Genomic DNA, 22,010 nt, shown 5'->3' with positions numbered 1-22,010 from the left:
GAGGATAGGTTAGGTGGTGGAATGATAATGTTAGGCTGAAAAATCTGTGATGCTGCAAATTGCTTCTCACTGTTTGTTAGCTTTTTTTACTAATTATGCATTTACTTAGGGTACCCAAACTAGAGAACGGCAGTGGGAAAGGTGAACACTGTACTGTAAAGGGAAGTGCATTTTAAAGCTACAAAGAGGAATTTGAAATTTTATTATTATTATTGTTAGTTAAAGCCCAGTCTCACTTGAATGCAATTTTATTTTGGATTGGGAGTTCTGCCAGACTTCAGCCTGTCAGAGCTAAGAAGACTCAAATCAAGTCCAGGCCTATTTCTGCAGCAAACGGGAATCCTGGCTCCTTGCCTGTGGATTCATTCAGGAAGACCCATCTGGCTTTTGATGTTCTGCAAGTTTGAAACAGTTTGTTTAAGGAACCTATGCAGTGAGCACTGGTAGAAGCACACATAACTGCGCTTCTTCTGACTCTTCGGGTGGTGCATCGTTTCGCAGTTTCATTTTTGCTTGGTGCTTGCCATCTGCTTACCTGCTGCCTGAGCAGCAGTTGGTTTCTATACCTGACTGGATAAAAGTGTAAATTTGGAGTTGGGAACATCTTGACTCCTTTTGAGGATTTGCAGTCCCACTTCAGTTGCTGTCCACACTTCAGTTGCTATCTTCATGTTTAATTAATTTAAGTTTAGTTCAGAAGCAGTCTAGCTTAATCACTGCAGAACGCTTGACCTTCAGGTTTTTGGGGTGTTTCTTTTTCCAGGGTATTTCTGAGCTATATAGATTAGCTGAACAGAGAAAGTCACATTGGCAGACAAGATTACTAGTCTGCGTGAAAAATATTTTAAAAGATAATTTTTAATGGTAATCATTGTTCTTTCTATCAGACAGTTTTTAGGCACTTTTTGAAGAAAACCAAAAGCCAATTCTTCTTAAATTTTTAGCTTATTGTAGTCTTTTCCATTTTGTGGATCTGTATGTGTGAAACCAAGGCAAGCAGGACTGCACTGTGCTCCTAGGGCCTGACTTGGGAAACTGTTCTTATTCAGAAAAATTCATGTCAAGCATGTTCTGAATGCTGAGTATTTTTGCTGAAGCGGGATGAATTTGAGCATGAGCTGTCTTGAACCAAGGCCAGAGTGAAGAGTTTTTTGGGCTTGGACAAATACAGATCTCTCTGAAGCTTCATTGCTCTTTTTTAAATATCAGAAAATTGTGTCAGAAGCTACAACCCTGTCTGCATTTGGAAAGAGATGTGTAGCTTACCAGTAGTCAGTGGTGATCCCTTGTGCCAGCTGGGAGCTTGAGCAGGCACATAAGCTGTGTCTCTGGAGTCTGGCTGCACTGATAGCTCTGCTGGAACTGAGTTTCTGTGCTTTTTTTTGCTCACCGTTTGGTGTATTGCCAGCAGCACATTTCCACTGACAACTGATCATTGAGGATGACCCCGCTGTTCCCAAGATCCCCTGTTTTCCCCTGAGAGAGAACCCAGTGTGCAAGGGGTGCACAGGCTTGGCCTCCCTGGCGATAGAGCCTGAATGCAATGTCACTGTCTCATGGGTGCAGGGCAATGGGTTAAAACTAAGTGTCTGGATCTTTTGTTGTCCCCAGCTTTCTGCTGAACCCCTCTGATGGACTCTTCTTTTGGGGCAGGGATGTCAGTCATGTGTGTAATGCCCTTCTGGGTGCTTACAGAATTTCTTTAACTAATCCAGTGTCAGTGTAACTTCATTTGAGAGGGTCAGACCTGCAATGGGCCAAAAGCTGATTCTTGGTAGGTCAGATATTGCTACTGCCATGAAGGTGGCTGTGGCCACCCAGTTTATGCTGCTTCTGCAAGTCAGTCAAACTTGGGTGAAGTTGGTACACAATGTAAGAACGTAGGATCTTCATGCTTGTAAGTGGCTGAATCTGGGGTTTGATGGGAGAAACAAGTGCAGACTAATTGCAGATCTCCCACTGGGTTTTTGCTCAAGGTCATTTGCTCCTCGACATAACAATGGTTTGCCAAAATAGATTTGTTATACAAACTTTTATACAAGGCTGTTATTGATTTGGCATAACTTTTCCTGAAAGTAGTGAGTTAACAACTTCGACTTCCGATGTTTACTTATGCAGGCAAATGGTATGCAATAATATATTTTCTACAGACTGCCAAGCAGATGAGATTTTTTCTTTGAATTTGAGATATAATCACTGATCATTAATGTCTCATCAACTAAAAGACAGTCCCTGCCCTCTTTTATAGACTTAGCTTGGAGCATGTCCTGAAACAAGACTGTACAGGTGTGAACAACCTGTAGTTAAGAGAAGGAAGACTGAAAACTTTGATTGGCATTCTTACATTGTGGCTCACATAAGACATTTGTTTTTCTAACAGGAATGGTGGAGAAGAGCACGGAATAGCACAGCAATAGAACAATCTGGTTTGCACTTTTTGAAAAGTAGCTCTTTGGCAAGTGCCAGCTGCTCGCTGTTAGCTTTCTAAAAGCTAAGACTTTAGTGACTTGTGGAAGAAACACACATGGTTTAGTTTGACTTTGTGTTCCATGCTAACTACTGCTCTGCATTTCTTTAATAAAGTGCTATCTCTCTTGGTTTTGGCACACCCTGCCTCCGTGTGCACAAGTCAAGTAGAGCAGTGGTTTTGCGTTACGCTGAATTCATGGCACAGATTTTTTTTATTTTACTTTCTTTTTTAGTTTTTACCCAAAATTCAAACCATAGAAATACCTGATTATCTTTGCCACAAGAGCAAAGAACTACTTTAATATTCCCAGTAGCATATTTTGAACAACAATTCTTTAATTAAAACAACATTGGTCTCTTCCTGTATTTCATAGCTAGCAAATGAGAGAAAACACCAGTGTTAATATCAAAGGGAGTCAGTTTTCATTACAGTAATGGTTCAATTGTGCAATGCTGTAGACAGTGAAATTTAATATTATTGTGACTTGTACTGTAATTGTAGGATGACAGAGGAAAATGAATTAAGTTTAAATATAAGTGTACACAGCAACACATGGACTTTGTCAATGGAAGCTGAGGGTTGGGACAGGATGGGTCCCCTTCTGGCTCTGTCACAATGAATTAGTATTTTGTAAATAGCTGGCCACTAGACTATAGATTTATTACCTTTTGCAGATCTATGTGGACATAGACATACATCGATTCCATACTGACTGTAATTGCAGTGTGGAGTTGCAGAACTGGTTTATGCCTGTAGGCTTGCAGGGTATTTGAATGTCTAGGCTTCTTGTCTTCACCTTTCATGAAAATATTCTTGCCTGCCAGTTTTTGAAGTTTTCTTCTGAAGGATACACCCATCCTTTCAGTTCAGGCATTGCTAACACATGAATGACCTCAGACTGGAAAGCCCTTTGTCATCTAGATGAATAAACCAAAATCAAGTTGCAGATGATCTTTGCTTTAGAAAATTATGCTGTAGAGACAACTAGTGTTAATGACCAATATCCCCCTCTTTTCCAGTTGCCCATATACATGCAGATTACAATGGAAGACAGTAATTTAAACCATCCATTACTGATCTCTTCCATGGAAGATTAAGGACAATCAAAACTAGATGTTTCATCTGTTTGCAGTGTAGGCAAGTGGAAGATGTCTCCAAAGCCTGATAACTAAACATGATGCCCTGTTGTTTTACCCCATATCTTCACAGTGTTTCTCAGACATGTGTTCGTGTTGAAACCTGTTCTAATGTTAGAGTGCAAAAGGGGGCAGTAAAGTGCTATCCAAAAAAAATGTTTATTTTTATGGGTGTTTTTTGTGTCAAAAGTTGCTTTTCTCAATAGGTTTAGAATCTCCTGTATTAAAGTAATGATCACATGAATATTTTCTGTTTGAAAGGCTTACAAATATTGCCAAAGCGTGTCTTTAAGTGTTGAGGGAATAATGTTCGCCCTGTGTATTTCTGTGTACTTCTGTCCTTTAATGGAGTCCTGAAACATGCTATATATTTGAAAGGAATCGAAGGCAGGAAGCTCCCCTCAGATATATTTAGTACATAGCTATATGAAGCACTTTTGAAAGAATTCCAACTTTGTTAATCATGGCTTATTCTCATGTTATGCACTAGAAGCGCCACGTTTCTGGAAAAAGTAAAATGAAAAGAATGCTGAGGCTAGGGGTTTCTGCTTGAAGTACTAAAGTGTGTAGTGGTGGCATGGGTCAAGAGTTGGGCACTCATCCAGACCCGCATGCATCATTTGTCAAGAGGTAACTAGAAAGAGCAACTAATTATAATGCACCTACTGAGTGCTTTTTCTTTCAGAAATTCCTCAGAATAAGCCATTTATACAGAGTGGCTGCTACTCTCCACTGCAGCCACTTGCAGTTTTTAAACTCCACGTAGAAAGCACATTTCTGCTGAAATGAAATAAAAAGGAGGATGTGCCTGTGTGTTTCCATACTTCTGCGTCAGAGCAAGTGAGCAATGATTCCCTGTGTGGTGAAGCTGAGTAAGTCCAGCACTACTGTGAGGTTCATATTTCTGTAAATGCTGATGAAATGTTAATATAATACACTTTAAAATAGAACACTGGTCATATCCATCGTCCTTTTTTTTTTTGTTGTTCTTAGTTAGAAGACTGTCCTGAAGCACATTAGTGGTTCTTTTGTGGTAACAGGAATTGATTTAGTAAATGGATCAGAATTCTCTAGTGCTTTAAGTACTTTTAGTAGAGCAGTAATTGCTTTCTGCACATAATACAGAAACTTAATTGCTATTAATAGTGCCTTATGTGGAGGTCATGTATGAAAATCGAATATAAAATCTGTATTTTTAAAAAAAAATTCCTTAACTTTAGTAAAAAATTGGATTGTACATCTTTTCAACATTCAAGCCTTACCCTTGTGGTAAATATTCTGAGGCAGGTTGTATGTTCTTGTGCAAAACCCACATTGAACAGGAAAAGACAGATAGATGTTTGCTCTCAGAAGTTTCTTTTAAAGTAGGGAAAACATGCTTAACTTTTATGGGAAGAAAAACAGGCATTCGTTTTTGCACTCTAGTTTTCTGTTGGGGGTGGAGGAGTAAAACACAAGTTGGTCTGAAGGTTTTAGTTGTGTGAGTTTTTTATTTTGTTCTGCAAGGGAGAGCCAAAGCAGCGAGGGAAAGGGCAGTTTTCGAGCAAAACTAAACCATCTCTCGCAGACGGAGATGACGCCTGGTTGAAACAGATACACTGTCTTAACAGCAAAACCTTTCTGCACACTGGGTGGCTGAACACAGTGTGCTGCCTCTGCCCAGTGGGGTGGGCTGGGGAAGGGGGGGCCCTGTATCTGTGGTTACTCCAAGATGCCATGATCTCACGCTGAGATGACGTGATTCCCTGGACAGGGATTGCAAAGTCACCTACCTCTGCTGGAACCCAGGATTGAGATAGCGCTGAGTCTGAGGAGTCTGCGGCAACTCCTTTGGCTTATTTACTTTTTCTACAGAACAATATCACATCTGTAACATTGAACATCACAGCTTTTAAGGAACCAGCTTTTCTCTTTGAGTGTCTCCAATAAGATGTGTTTGGTACCATGTTGCAGGTGACCTTCCATATATGTGAACAATGAAAGGGGTACGGTTCTTGCCAAATATCATGTGTTGGCTGCAGGTTTTGTGCTCTCAAATGCAAGACACCTTTAGACTTGTGACCATTCTAAGCTGAGTGGGGCAAAATAGTGTATCTCTGCAACAGCACTAGTCTTAAGAGTTATTTGTTGAAGGAAGCTCAAAACTCATCAGAACTGTGTGTGATATGATGGTACAATTTGACTCTCAAATCCTGCAGGTCCACGCAAAAAAATGTTTTCTTTGGGGAGAAGTGTATGCACTGTCAGGCCATCCTTATTTTACAGCTGTTAGAAATCACCTGTTGTATTTTAAATGCCTTCCTCTACTATTTTGCTAAAGGTAGTACGATGAATGGATAGATGAAAGGGCTGAAATTTTTATACGTTTCTAATTCCCTGTCCACCAAAAAATTTGAGAAAGCGTAATAATACTACAGAATCATTCTTGTGTAGGTTATTAAGATTTCAGTTGCAAACATACTGCATTGTTTTGCCCTACTGAAGTCGATAGAAATTTTGCAACCACTTTCAGTAAGAATAGGTTCAGGAAAATGCACCAAGAACAGTGCCTATTTGCATGGGTACTTGGGACACATGAAATGGTGGCACCACTGCCATTTTCTGTCCAGAATTGAGATTAAAACAAAATAAAATTTCAGTGCATTGCAGGTATTTGCCCCAGGTCGTCTGAATGAATATGAGCTCCTTCAGAGGTGAGAAAGGGGGAGAAGAAGGAGGTACCTCAAGCCCCAGAATGGAGATCAGCTATGGTTTCAGGGGACTGTTTCAAAGCATTTGTGGTCTTACTGCAGGTTTTATGCAGGGGAGCATTCTTCCCTTGCAGTAGAAGTGAGAAATACAAGAGCTGCAGTTTTACCAACTTGTCTTACATTATTTTATAGTCTGGCTTTTTATAATGTTGTACTTGCCATTAAAGATCTTAAGGAATGAGCGTGAATATATTTGCGTATTTATCCGTTTGAATTCCATTTAGTTTCTAGCCTGCAAGTCCCATTAATGCTAGTAACTATTCCTTACATGAATGGTTTCATTAACTGTGTGGAAAAATGTTACATATAAATAAAGGTCAGCGGATTAAACTTCTTAAATTTTATTTAAGTTCAAAAACATCCCTGTTGAGCATGTTCTGTAAAACTTCACTATAGTATTAAAATGATTTAATAAGACTGCACTGGCAAATAAAAGTAGCTTCCATAACTCACTTAAAAAAATTTTAATAATGCTGTACTTCTTTTTGCTTTCAAAGTTTTGTTTGCTAGTCTGTGTATAAAGCCAGTCAGTCATCTTGCTGTGTCACTCCATGGTATTTTTTCTCGCAGAGACTTCACGTAAGCATAGTGCCTTTCTTTTTCACAAAATTACATACCCATTTTGAGACTCCATATTAATCTTATTTTGATGAAGCTTGTTTTTCTGTCTGTCCACAGCAGTTAATGATCCTCTTCTCATTGAACTCATGTTCACTTAATCCATTTAAATTGGAGTAAGATGAGTCCTATAAAATCACTGCTTCTGCTAAAAAGGCGTTTCATGTTTACAGCTGGGTGTATACATTCTATCCACATGGCATATCTTTGTATATGATGTTGAGTATGACAGAAACTAATGTGAAAGCTTTGTATAGAGCAAAGGACTCTTACAGAGAGCTCTGGTCTATGTGTTTGAATTTGATTCAGTTCAGTGTTTCTGGGAATCAGTAAACTGATTTTCATCATAATTAGTCCACTACTGAAATCACTAGCCTTTTCTCGAAGCTTTTATTTGGTTTGCATCAAGCTGGTTAGGACTTTTTCCTTGCTTAAATATTTCTCCTGTGGACAAAGTGATATTCAAAATGTGAATGTTGTTATTTTCTCAAAAGTAAGGTGGTGAATACATATACTATTTAATAACCATTCTTTTTAAATAGTAAGGACTTGTATGTGGAGTGTCATTCTGTATTCTGTTTCAGTTTGCAGTTTTACAAGTAACGGACTAACATAGGGTATTATTAGTATTCATGACATTTCCTTAATAAAACTTTTCAATTAATAACTTTATAATCAGGCTGGTAGTTAAACTTCATAAAGTGAGGTGGGTAGGATTCCCCAACAGTAGGTTTCAGGCTGCATTTTAAGAAGTGTCTTGATTGTTCACATTTTTAGGGTTATTTTTGTGACATTAATTTAAAGCTAACTGCCTACACCAATTAGTTCAGGTAAGTTATTAAAGCATAGAAGTTTGGCACTGTTTCCCCAGTTAAATATAGAAGACTTGCAACAAGTAGTAACACGCTTTCTAAAATCGTGTTTATTTTGCAATTACTAGAATACCATTACAGCTAAGTGTGCATATCTATATTTATAGTATGTGTACATATATCTGTGTGTGTATATAGTTTTGGAAGTTGGAAAAAGCCTGACAAAACACTTGGTTACATCAGTCAATACTGATTAACAAAAACTGATAAGAATTTATTTCTCTAAGAATTTTGTCTGTTGATAATTTTACAATTTCAGAAATAACTGTGTAGTAAGAAATGGTAGAATACTCTCAGTGAATAAGAGTGTGGGTAGATTCTTTTTTTTTTTGAGAATTTGCTATTATGAGATTAGACAGGTTTGAGTGGTTATCATTAAGCAAAATTCCTTTGTAATTTAATATGCTTGAATGTGCTAAGTTTCTCTGAACAGTAACAAGATTCTTAAGAAATTAGTTGGAAACTGTGCAAAATGTATGTTTTATGTTTTTATAAAATTTTACAATCAAATTTAACTTCATGAGGACTTTGATCAGTAAGGGTATGTTAGTGCCAGGAACTGCTGCTGGGCCTTAAAATAAATGTGGTAGAGAAAATCATTGTAGCTCTGGTGTGAGTGGGGAACAAGATGCTCTGTTCCTGTTTTCTGTTTGTGTGTCATGTGACTTTTTGGTCAAATACATTTATTTCAAAAAATGTTTGGAACTCTGCAGGTTGATATAACTTGATAAGCTACATGATTAGTTGGACATGTGGGAGGGATTCACATCCATGGGCTTTTCACAGATGTCAAATGTTGCCCACAATACACCAGTTTTGGGCTGACAGTAAAAATGCCATCTGTATCCAAAAGTGCCAGACAGAAAGCGCATGAATTTCATCGTACAGCTTATATGGTACTTAATATACTTTTCTGTGCTTTCCCACAGCAAGCACCAGGATTATTTATTGTGAGCAGGATTTTTCAAATGCTCTAAAAGTCTTGCTATATCTGAGTGCTGACAGAAATGAGTTGGGAAGCTCGCTAAGCTTCTCTCCTAAGTTTCTAGTGGGGTACAGGGGCCTATATTGGTATGTAAGTTTCCCAGTAAATAATATTTAGAGCTGAAACTCAGAAAATTAGAAAGTTAGCTTTTTTTAGACAGCAGCAGTTCCAGTACTGTTGCTATCCCGACTGCTCGGGGAGCATGCCGCTGTCCCAAGCCACCACTGGAGCAACAGAGCCTCCGCAGGATCACTCACAAGATTCTGTAAACCTCTTGCTCCATCTTTATTATATTTCTGTTTTGATGGGAAAAAAGCTTTTCAGTTAGTTGAAGGCACATTCTGATCAGACTTTTTAAGCCATTTCATTAACCTAATTTTTATAGTCACTATCCTGGAAACATTTCATCAGTTTTGATGCTACTCCAGAATAGTTAAGGCTACATGAACACTTGTGAAAATAAAAATTCAGGATTAATCCTAAAAGTTTTGTAACCTCTACTAATGCTGAATGTATGTTGTCATTTCTTTTATTTTTCAGATAGAAGGTCTTCAAAAATAGGATCATAAAACAGTAGTCTTAATCCTCCTGACATTTCATAAATAGCTTCAGAAAATTCTTAGTACCCAGCGAATTATTTACTTAAACTCTTTAGAAAAACTACAGTAGCAAAAGTATACAGGGATATGGGGATAATAATCATGACTACTACTAATGAACCACTGTAAGTTTTGTTGTCGAACTGAAATACGTAAGGTGAAACTTTTTCATTATCTCCATGCATATGCTTTGTTGTTGTAAGAAAATAAGGAAAGTAAATTTGTAAAATATCTCTCTTGCAAAGGTCACGATCAAAACTACAAACTGGAAAAAATTTCAATACAGTCAAGTTCTCAGATTAATCCTTGCATTTTCAACCTTTTTTCTTCCCTAATCCTATCAGCGTTAGATCCTGCAAGTTCAGACACTCAAGTGAAAGGAGACTTACTGAGTTTAGTTCTAAAACTGTGCAGACTTCAGAGTCATAGCAAGAATATTCCCCTGCCATAAAGTCTAACGAGTGCATTGGTTTAAAGCTCTTGTAAAATGTAGTTTTAGTTTTCTGTTGGGGGTAGTTCTGTCCTCTGCCTTTTATGGGGCAATTCCTTACTACTTAGCCAAGGCTCACAAGTGTGCTTTCTCTCCTGTAGCTATTTCTGAGGATTGCCTGGCATGCTGTTTCTCAACTCATCCTGTTTGTGCTCAGAGTCTGCATGGAATATGTGTACTGTGGCTGTTTCACGTATATACACAAAGTCTAAAATTGGAATCAGCGTTTTTTTTTCTTTTTCAGAGGAGCTTTTAGGTCATATTATTGATAATGAAAAACAAGTGCGTTTATCTAACCTTACAAATTTCATATTTGTTATGTATGGAAATCTAAATTGATTAATTCAAAAGCAAAGATGCAGTCCTCTGAAATCTCATGTGTTTCGTATTAAACATTCCCATTATGTGAAGAAGAATTGCTGGCAAGAAGAAATATTTTCAGCAGTGGGATCATACAGTGACCATCCTTTGTCCTGGCGTGCATAATTGACATCTTCCTAATGTACAACACTGCTGCACAGGAGCAAAGTTAAAATGGGACTGTAGTCAGACAAGGTGGTAAAGTCAATCACAGATGATGGAGATTGGCTCAGAAGCTCTGTCCCTTTGCCTTCGCCTGGTCAGAGTTGATCCCCAAGGAGAGCCAAAATTAGGATACAGGCTGCTCCCTTGGGAATGTTTGCAGACTGAGATCTTCCTGCCTACCTTTCCTTGGTGCCCCTGCAGAACTGGCCTTTCCCTCAGTCATAGAATCACAGAACCAATCATTTAGGTTGGAATAAGCCTGTAAGATCATCAAATCCAACTGTTAAACCAGCACTGCTGTGTTCACCACTAACCATGTCCCTTAGTGCCGCATCTACACCTGCATCTGTTCGTCCTTCTTTAGGCCTATAACTCCGAAGATGCATTTCCACATTCCCATCTGTTTCGCCATTTCAGCTTTCAGGAAGTGGTAGTCACTGCATTCCTTTGGCATGTCTGAAAACTGGAGGGGGAGGAAGCACAGCTTTGCCCCATCTCCACTTCAATCTCATTTTGAGCAGCCGTGGCCAAGCCCAGTTTCTGCAGTCTGGAAATTACACTGCACGGCACAAAAGAGTGCAGTAATTTATACATCAACAGTCGCTTTTCTTGCCATAACATTTCATTGTTCTAGTTCCCTAAATCTGTAATTACATGTCTTTGTCCTGCTACGTGCTGCTTCATAACAAATATAATTCTTACACAGGCTTTGTGAGTGAAAATAATCCTGCTCAATTAGCACAGATCATAAACTTGAATTGTATAGGAGCAAGCAAAATTTGGGGGGCGTTGCATCATCCTTTAATTTAGTAAGTTCTCCCCCACCACTACTGCTGGTGGCTTCTTTCGCCAAGCCAGAGGCTGGAGGTCACTGACTGACGCCTACAGCTTTGTTCTGTGCAGATCTTAATACTCTTAATTTAAACTTTCCAGGAAGGCTGGCTGTGAATAAGCTGGATTTACTATGTGTGTTGTTTAAATGCTAGCACTTGGAGAAGGGTGTTCATTAGGCAGCAATTGTTTCGGTCGGTTTTTCAGGCCGATTTTCCATTAAGGAAGATCTTTGGAAAAGGCTGGCAGGCAGGAGAAAGAGGAAAGAAAGTCAGTCTTTTAGGTCTGTGCATTCGAGTACGTTGTGTTGTTGGCTGTCGTTCTAAAGCATGCACTTTTTGGCCTTAATTGGAACAAATATATCTTAATGGAGAGAGAAACAAACTTGCTGTGGCTTTTGTCTTTGTGAGAACAAAGCTCCTCATTTTGTGGATTAATCAAAACTATAAGTAACTATTTATATTTTTCTTTCATGAAGTGCTGATGTTTGCCTGTTAATTATTATGAGCAGAAAGATACAATATTATGCCTAAGTGTAAACATTAAAGCTCACTGTCTGCTTGTGTAATAAGTGTTCCCATACTAAGGCAGAAGCACACCTGTGTTTCACTTCTAGCAAAAAAAAAAAAAATCAAAAAAGAGCTAAAATAATGACAGTAGTGGTGGAGTTTATGAAGAGAAATCCTTGTAGTGTAGCAGTCACACTGTCTTGGTTATAAGTGTTCTATCAGAAGCATGTGTGGTCTTTGGGTCTGTAAGCATGGTGCTGCTGAGTGACTGATGTTCCTTTGTGTTATACTAATATGTTGTTAACTCTTAAAATCTAAGTTGTTTCCTGTCCCACTTGGCTGTTCAAGGGGTTTGAAAGATTATTCTTGTCATTCTCCCATGTCCAACATTAGCAAAATATGGGCAGGAATAGTAGAAATGTTACCAAAGCAGAAAAACAGAATTGTAGCCCACCAGATACTGCAGTAGGTGCTCTACATGCCAAATGTGGAAAAAATAGCAGTGCTTGCCAGAGAGAGATGTAAAACCTGCTAGAGTTCCCACAACTGGCATAAGGACAATAAGATTCAATCCATCTCTAATTTCCAAGATCTAAATAAACATCTTGTTGATATTGAGTTATGCTCAAACTATTAAGATTTGGTTTGCTCAGTCTGTCATTTTGGTTTTGGAAACTGTGTTTGTTCCTTTCTGTTCAATGCAGTTGCTACTTTTCTGCATGAGATTTTATCTAGTGTCTCACATTTTCCCTCTTCTTCTCTTCCCCCACCCCCCCTTTTTTTTTTCCCATTTTAGATTCCTTCCTGGACAAGGATTGGTACTATATCCACAGATAGGAGACAAACTGGATATTATATGCCCAAAGGTGGACTCTAAAACTGTTGGTCAATATGAATATTATAAGGTCTACATGGTTGATAAAGACCAAGCAGATAGCTGTGCTATTAAAAAGGACAATACACCTCTACTCAATTGTGCCAAGCCAGATCAAGATGTTAAGTTTACCATCAAGTTTCAAGAGTTCAGTCCTAATCTCTGGGGCCTGGAATTTCAGAAGAACAAAGATTATTACGTCATATGTAAGTTCTATGGTTTTGTTCATTCTTTTGATTATAATTGTTAATTCTTTAATGCACTGTCTTGGACATTGTAAGCAAACTAAGAGGAAAATGAATGGGTTTGTATTTTTTACCTGAAAATAATTTCTTGTTAGCATATTTTCAACATTATTCCTGATTTCTGAAGGGTCTCTGTCTCTTTTTTCTTTGGTTTGTGTAAATCAAATTAGATTGTACTTCTATGCCTGTAAAGGGCTTCTTTTTTCTGTGCACAGTGTTGTGTCATGTGTTCGCACTGAAAGTTGTGTGCAGCTAAACTGCAGTGCTTTTCCTGCCCAGAGCCCTGGTGACGTACCATGCTGTTCGCCTTGTCCTTAGGTCATCTTCTGCCACAAGTAGGAGTACGGTGACCTGGCTATTCTGAGGTGGGGCATCCTATGTGACATGGCTAGCCATTGCTCCATGTGGTCCAAGCACTCCCACAGGAAGCGTCTTTTGGTGGTTTTGATGCCAATTTTGACAGTGTAGTTTCCTCACAAGGGTTACTGATGAGGGGCTGTGGTTGAACATGCCTTTCCTCACAACGTACCTACTGTGTCCATACAGTAGTCAGGAGGGTTCTTGGGCAAAACCTAGGCTTGCATGATTTTGGAATTTCATCCTTTTTCGTGGTCCTGGCTTGCAACATGAGTGTGCACGACACAGGCCTCTGTCCAACAAAATAAACTTTGTGTGAGTTTTAGTCTGATGAGGAATTTGTGGCTGAGAGCAAGTCTGGAGGTAGCCACAGTGTTTATTGATTCAAATTATTTATGATGTGTAAAGTTAATGATGTAAATCAGGAGTTAGCATTAGCTGAGACCTCAGCAGTACAACAACAATTTACATTAGTTTAGGTTTTGTCATTGTAATACTGTGCATGCCCTGCAGATCTCATTTAGCCCCATGAGCACTTTTGAAGTCTCAAGCAAGTTTCACCAGGTATTACGAGATGGAACAAATTCTGTGTTTTGGCTTTTCTGCAGTTACAAGGAAGTTAGATGCTGGTGTGTCTTATTTCACAGAATAGTTTGGGTTGGAAAGGGACTTTTAAAGGTCATCTAGTCCAAGCCCCATTCAATGTGCTGGGATCTCTTTAACTAGGTCAGGTTGCTCAAAACTCTGTTACCAGGGATGGCGCATCTAGCATCCCTCTCGGCAAACTGTTACAGTGTTTCACCACTCTCACTGTAAAAAATTTCTTCAGTATATCTGTTCTAAATCTACTCTCTTTTAGTTTAAAACCATTAACCCTTGTCCTGTCACAACAGGTCCTGCTAAAAAGTTTGTCCCTAAACACATTTCTGCCATCTCCTTGAAAACTGAAGGATTAATAACTATTTCATGTGATGTCTGCCAGTGTAAATATTTCTTAATTTTTTAGTTAAAAATATGGGTAATTTTAAAAGTACTCTGAGCAAGTATTTTTAAAATGGAAATCGAAATGGAAATACATTCAGTATAAATTAATGCTCACTTCCCAGTTATATCCATTATGGTACACACTGTGTATAAAACAGGTTGTATGTCACAAAAACTAAGAAAGAATTCACTGTATTAAATATTAATTGTAGAAATTACTAAATAACAGTAGTGGGAGATACAAACCACCATTTTTTGGTTTTAAAGATCACTTAATATAGGCGCTTTCTCTTTTAGTCGGGGCATATATAAAAACTTGATCCCACTTAAACAGTATTTAACTTTGACAAACTTCCCACTGAAATCCATTGAGATCCAGGGTAAAAGCAACAAGATTAGCTGTTAATAGATAGTTATCTGTAACTCCATTGAAAATGTGTAGCATAAAAATGACCGTGCTCAAATATTTGGCTTAAATGCAGAAATATGCCCAGAATTTAGTGCTGCTTTTAAAATCATCCACAGAAGACCAGCTGTAGTGGAACAAATGGCACTGTTACAATTATTACCTGAGAATTATGGGCACAAATGGAGCTTTCTGATACCCTGTCAGTTCTGTCATATCTATATCATGGATTTACCCAGAGAATTATTAAGTACATCTCATTTTCATTAGTTTTGTATAATTATTTCATTATAGCAATAAGACATAATAGGCCTTGCATTTCTTGTAAGATTACAGTATAACTTGGTTGAAAGAACTTAGTCAGCCTTCAGCCTCAAAAATCACACTGGCCTAACAGTAATACTGGAGTGCCTTAGGGTATTACTTTTCCTGCTCATTGTGGCATAAACAAATGGCTAATTTATCACTCTACTGCTAGCATACTGACCAAGCTGTAGCAAGGGTACCTATACATTTTAATAGGCTGGACAAAAAAACACCCCAGCCCTGAAAACCCAGACATCCTGAAGCTAAAACTCTTATTTTTCTGTCATTCAAGGAGAAAACAATAAACTCAGTGATGTTGGTCTCAGAAACGCTGAGAGGAGTAGAAAACAAGGCAAGTGCTCAGCTAGGACACCATTTTACAGAGATACTGAAGCTAGATAGGGTTTTAGCAGTTTGTGTTCAAAAGGTCATGGCACAACCTTGTCAATGCAAGTTCTGGTAGTCAGAATATTTGCTGTCATTTCTTATGATATAATACATCTTAGTCACGTACACAAATCAGGCTATAAATCATTTGCATAAATCCCTCTTCACAGACCTGCAGTTCTTTCTTCTTCTGTCCTTCCTTCCTTCCTTCTTTTCTTCCTTCCTTCCTGTTTGATAGCTTTGAGTTTTGTCTTGCTTGTTTTGTTGGGTTTTTTGGAGGGGATTGGAGTGCTATGAAATTAAAGCAATGATGCCTTTTATGTGCCAGCTTTTGATTTTGAAGTATTTTAGGATCTTGCATTGCTTCAACTAAGGGGCATCAAACAAACCTGACACGAGCTTACTGAGCTCAGCATCTTTGCAGTGCTTGCTGTGGCTGCCCCTGCAGCCTAATCTCACACTATTTATGCTGGCAGGCTGTTGTCAGCCCTTTAAATGTTTTGTGCATCGTCACGGACCTTTATCATCTCACCATTATTTGAAAACACAGTTTGTTTTTCTAAGGTAATAGTATGTGGTTTGTGGAGCTGTATTAAACAGTAAAATCTCTATTCAGATTAAGGGGTTAGTCATTTTGGGATGAGGAATTACAACACAGGATGAAGCCGCTTCCTGAGCCCTGTGTACCTTCAGGGACATGTGATTTCACAGGAATTCTTCAAGCCATAATTTTTATATCATCCAGATGTATTCACAATAAGTATACCAGAAGGAGATCTTTTCTATTCAGTGCTTCTCAAAGCCTAAGCATAAAAAAAAGATGCAAATCTTCTCATTTCACAATAATTCGCAATATTTTAAAAAGTAAAAGTGTAAATGAGTTTCTGACACCTGTTTTCACATTTAGTGGTACTTTCATAAAAAAAAAAAATTAACCATTTCCTGGCAGGATATTCCTCGATATGAGTATCAGTATCCAAAGAGTTAATTCTGTGAACAGCAGTAATTGGAAAGATGATACTGAATGGTATTGTGAAAGTGAATAAATGATGTAACAGTGTGTCCTTGCCTTTCTCTTCTTTGCCATCATCAATTTTTTGTTCCTGGGAAATGAATAGATTCATTTTCCTGCAGTTACCTGATTTCAACAGAACTGGAGAAGGTCAAATGTACTTGAGATCTCAGAAGTATTAACGTTTGATTATCCTAAAATATGTGACCATTTAGCTAACATATCATAAGTTTCTAAGGAAATCCTTAATCAGATGCATGAAGGGAGATGCATCATGCCCAACAACATAAATATCTGTGTGAAGGGCAAACTTAAGCAGAAGAGTGTGAAGATTTGCAACTCTGATGTTTGCATTAAAAAGTCTTTTTATGTCTTTGCATGGTTAGGGAATGAAGTATAATTTTCTGCTGTTGTGAATTGCTCAGAACGAGCAATGAGTATCTTCTGAGTACTGAGAGATTGATCAGCAAATACTTGAGTCATGGTGTCACTACTTCAGTACCTCTCTTGGATGCAGTGTTTCTTGTTTGGAAGGGAGATGTGTTAGCATAGTACAAACACGTATAATATGCCAAAGATGTTTACTTTTGGTGAACGGGAATTATCCTGAACCCTTCACTTAAAGGCAGAGGGCATCGAGTGCCCTGCAATACCCTGGATTTGTGCTGAGGGAGCCCCTGGGGAAGCCTGTGGGAAGCTATGCCAGAGGGAAGGGAGCAGTGCCGCCTACCTTCAAGCCACTATCAAGCTCCTTACGTAAGCCAAGCAAGCACGTACCTCACTCCCTTCTTCTTTTCTTTAGCATAAGTAAAGTGAAGTTTATAGGCTGACATCATCAACATTAAAAAATAAGTCACCTGCAATAAAATCTTCACCTGTTCCAAATTTGTAATAGAATGGCTTGGAACTTGGGAAGGGACTACAGAGTAGTTCTCTGAAAGATTCCTCTATAAGGCTTGCTCTGCCTGGACCTCATTAGCCAGAGTTGCTGAGCCGATGATGCTCTTCGGCTTTGACACTGGCAAAATGGAATATGCAGCTTTCCTTAAATGTTTTTTTATCAACTTTTTTCAAGTGACCCACTTACATAATTGGTTTCTGGCTTAAATTAAAAAACATACACACACACACACATACACACACACATATATATAAATTTGATCCCTTTTTGATTCCTGACTGATTTAAAGGATTATACTGGCTAGTAGCACTACATTTTGGATAACTGCTTTAATAGTGCTGTGGCTTTTAAAATCAAAACAGTCATTCTGAAACTTTAGCATTAGCTGTGTTTGAAAAAATCACAGGTCTTTTTCTGTTTTCACTTTGTCATTCTTCTACAATTAAAGGACAATAACAGTCTGAGGAAGAACATAATAAAGGACAATATGGATTGTGCCTTGAAGTATGGCCCAGCTGGGAAGAATAAATCTCTTTGCGCGGCCAAATAGATTCACATTAAAATATTATTTTAGTATGCTGACCAGTTTAAGCGCTGACTAATCTGTCTGACTGGGCATTCTGAAAACGTTTTGAGACAGATTTCAACCTGCAGCCTGCTGCAACCTGCAGGTCACCTAGCGAGAGCTGCCTTAAAGGAAACAGTAAACAGGTTTTCCTTTGTTTGAGGTTAATTCCAAACTAGCCTAAATGGGAAAAAAAACTCTTATCAGAATTTCAATTCATTTTCATTTGCAACAAAGACATTTTCCCTGCTGTTTGTTAAAGACTCTGGGGTCCAGAAATCTACTGTTATTATTTTTTTTTTTGTGATGCTGGTGTGATAATAGTCACTCTGATTCCATTTGTACATAGATCATATTTTTTTTCTTTCCTTTTTCCTCCTCCTTTGTCAGAAAATTAGATAAATAATTTCTGCTTAGTGTAAAATGATATCCAGAGGTCAGTCTTTGACTCTACTGAAGAGTCTTTTAAGGGAAGTGTTAGCAATACCATTTAGCTCTTGTTGAATGAAATATAAATACAGCTTATACAAATAATATTATTGGAGAGAAAAATCACTGTCTGTGCAGCTTCAGATTTCTAAGAGTCTAAGACCTACAGGATTAATGGAGTCATGGTCCTTTGGGGTTTTGTCCCAGACCACACAGGTCTTGTAAGAGAATAAGGCTATTTTATATTGATGGACTTTGTTCGTATTTGGTGCCATTACCTAAGCAATACCAATCGTTTATCTCCTTTAAAGTAGACAGAGATAGTCCAGCAGGAAATCTGTTATTATATGTCTGTTCCTAAGGGAAGGAAATGAAAGATAGGAATGCTCAGTTTGTTAATTGATGGCATCTTGTGAAAAAAATTAGTTATCTTCCCCCACACCCCCACAGGTATTCCAAATAGATATGGAATCAGATGAAAATGAAGAATAATTATTCAGACTGGAAGAAAAAATTATTCAGGAAATACTCAGGACTTGAACAGGTTTTAAAGTTTCATAGGAAGCTGTTTAATATTTTTAGTCACTATTTTTATTTCTTGCTTTTATAGTTCCTCAGAAACAATTTATAAATATTGGAAATACAGTACAGTCACAAAGAAAGATACTCTCACTTAGAAGTCTTTATATATATAGCATTTATAGTGCTTTGCAAAAAAAAGCTTGAACCCTGTTCTTCTCAAAGTTGTATATGTTCTCACATAAACATCCTTAACAAGGCTACATGCAGAAGAAGACTGGGTTGAGTGTGTATTTTATGCTTTATGTTCAGGCTATGAGTAACTGTTTAAATCAGGGGGATGTGTACTGGGGAGACATGCCATGATATGAGGAAAGTATGAGGAAAGTGTCTGTCTAAACAGAAACTTGGAAGAGCACTACCATACTGAAACACATTTAACTTTCATTTTGTACTTAACTTTGGTGATGAGCATTTAGCTTATCAAGTGGGGTGATAAGTCTTGTCTTTATGCAGTTGCTTGTATTAAATGTTATGTTACAGTATTTTAAGTCCTAACATAAAAAGTGAGGAACTGCATAAGATTTATAAAGGCTGTAATGAAACTGATTTTAAAGATTGCAAAGTGTTTGCCTTATTAAAGTCTTTACATAGCTGGAATGGAGGGAAATGTACTTTTGTCTGAGAACTGCATTAGCTAAAACATAGGGTTGGAATGGTTGAAAACCAGGGTTAAACGTCAGTATGGATCTTCTTTCCTGACTTTAGTCAGTCCTGGAAACCTTGGATGAAGACTATTTCAGTATTTATTTCTGATAAACCACACTATAAAACTAAGCTTTAATGGGCAGTCTTCCCAGTTTCTTTTTTTCAGTTTCAAGGAAATCATGCAAATATTTCTGTGATTAAAAGCAGGATTAGGCTAAAGGTAGTCTTAGGTGTTCTTGGAGAAGGGTCCATATTAAGCTCATAAGACTGTTATTAAAAAGCATGTTCAGATCTTTGTTGGCATGATTTATCTGTTTTCTGTTCAGTAAATAAAGACAGAAAAAATCACTAAACTGCAGCAGCAGACTAGTCCTTATGTTCTTACTGAGCTGCTTTGAGAGAAACAGAGTTCTGAATCCAAATCCTGCTAGGAAAACTGAAAATTATTTGTTTTTCATGTATTATATGTTAGCATATAATAGCGTTAGAGCACAACAGCGCCGTTGATTACAGTATCCCACAATGGTTTGCTTTGGATGGCACCTGTGGAGATCATCTAGTCCCTGCACAAACTTTTGCAAGCCCAACTGCAGCCAATTGCCTAGAACCATGTCCAGCTGAGTTTTGAGTATCTCCAAGGATAGAGCCCCTCCTCCTATACGGATGCTCCAGTTCCTTCGTTGTCTCCATGAACATTTACCAGACAGTTGGTCCCATAAGCCCATGTCTGTCTTGTACGGGGGAGCCTGTGACTGCACCCACCATTCCAGGTGTGCCCTCACCAGTGCAGAGTAGAGGGGAAGGATCATCTCCCGGAACCTGGTGGCAGTACTCTGACAGATCGAGCCCAGGAGGCTGTTGGCCACCTTTGCCACGAGGGCACAGTGCTGGCTCATGCTCAACTTGGTGTCCACCAGGACCCTCTGGGCGTTTTTTGCAGAGGTGCTTTCCATATGTTTGGCCCCAGCCTGCACTGAAACTTGATTCCACCTGCCATCCAGAGGCTGCCACAGCAGATGTGGTAGCAGAATCAAGAAATTAATTAAATAATTCATGTTGCAAAAGAAAGAAAGAACAAAAAGAATGTTATAGTGTTAGAACACTAGTGAATTATTAAAAACTGTATAAATGTAAGTATTAAAAGTATCAGTTTGCCTATCTAGTTGCAACTTTTCAAAATTCCAAACACTGGAGGATTAACATCCATTCCACCAGAGTTTCCTAAAGTGAACGACAATGAACGTGTCTATTTGATAATTTCTAAAGAAGCTAAACACCTAAAGACTTAATTTCTTAATGGCAAGTGTTTTAACTGCAGGTCCTGTAGTACCTTGGAAATTCATATTGCTTTGTTTGCAATGTTCCCTCATTAAAGTTTGCTTTGTGGGTATTTTAAAGCTCTAAACACAAACATAAGCATACTGCAGTCAAAACGGTGTTTAACTTCTGATCATCTTTGCCAAGTGCACAGTCATCCAATAGTATCATAATTGATCTTGGTACTAAGGTGCCAAACTCTGTGTTACTGAAGGATAGTTAGATGATGTAAATAGCTTTTTGTGTTTTGCAATAAAGCACACTTTTGTTGTCCTCCATGTAAAAGCAGGAGATGAAGGTATTCTTTTATTGAAGCAAACATGTGGAAAATTGCTCTAGATTGTTATAGTACAGAGCATCTCCCCTGAAAGGAATGAGGTTCATCTACAGGGCAAAGTCTGACTGTGACACTTTATTGGGGTTACTCCTGGACTCTGTGTGGTCAAAGCAAATAACATCAAGTCCATCTAAACTGTTATAACCTTATAACCATGAGACTGGCACATTTTCTCATCTATAGTGTTATGTTCTAAACTGTCACTAGGCATTAACTCAGTCACTGGTGAAGTCCTACCACCTAGAGATGAACTCTGCCTCAAAATGATGTTTTCCACTTCAGTGCTACTCGTATAGCAATTACTGGGTCATTAATATCATTGCATGCAATTAGTGACAGTAGAATGAGCAAGAGGTTTGTTATTTATTTAATATGAACTTTCACTATAACCCTTTCTTATCCATGTGCCACAGACAAAAACCAGAAAGATTTTCAAGACAGGTGAACATCCTTGTAGAGTGATATTGAATTTGTATGATAAAGTGGGTCCTCATTTACTGTTAAAGCTTCTACTTTTGTTTCCATCAAGCCGTCTTGTCATTAGCAACAATCAGTGTAACTTGAATGCTAACTAATTCTATTGGTTCTGTTCAGCTGAACTGTTAAACAAAGCTTGCTGTGGTAGTGGGGAGATATTCCTCCCCATCCGTGAGAGGGTTTTGTCAGTAGCGTGCAGGGAGAAAGGATAAGCTTACATAAAATACCTGTTTGTGGTTGGTGAAGTTAACTAGCTAGTAATCTGTTTTAGATGCATACTTGCTGATATACACTAAATACATCGTAATTAGTGGGCTTACATCTGCCACAGTTACTTCAGCACTCACAAATATATAATTTGTTTATGTAAACTAAAAGCAAGCATGTGTGCAGTGGATCAT

At 38.2% G+C, this 22,010-nt stretch overlaps 1 protein-coding gene across 16 annotated transcripts in view; it reads left to right on the top strand.

The window, feature by feature from the left end:
* Window positions 1-22,010, top strand: part of EFNB2 (ephrin B2) — a 141,501-nt gene that overhangs the window by 9,871 nt on the left and 109,620 nt on the right. For all 16 annotated transcript variants that reach the window (XR_010428440.1, XR_010428449.1, XR_010428445.1 and 13 more), the window contains exon 2: window positions 12,582-12,865. Coding sequence is in view for 1 of the 16 variants with exons in the window: in XM_064646131.1 (XP_064502201.1) it covers window positions 12,582-12,865 (284 nt within the window). In the remaining 15 variants the exon portion in view is untranslated. The remainder of the gene's footprint in view (window positions 1-12,581; window positions 12,866-22,010) is intronic.

This window comes from Pseudopipra pipra, chromosome 2 (genome assembly GCF_036250125.1).
Source record: "Pseudopipra pipra isolate bDixPip1 chromosome 2, bDixPip1.hap1, whole genome shotgun sequence".
Taxonomy (NCBI): domain Eukaryota; kingdom Metazoa; phylum Chordata; class Aves; order Passeriformes; family Pipridae; genus Pseudopipra; species Pseudopipra pipra.
The sequence above is the reverse complement of the archived record's forward strand: the minus strand, read 5'-3'. Positions and strand labels throughout refer to the sequence as shown.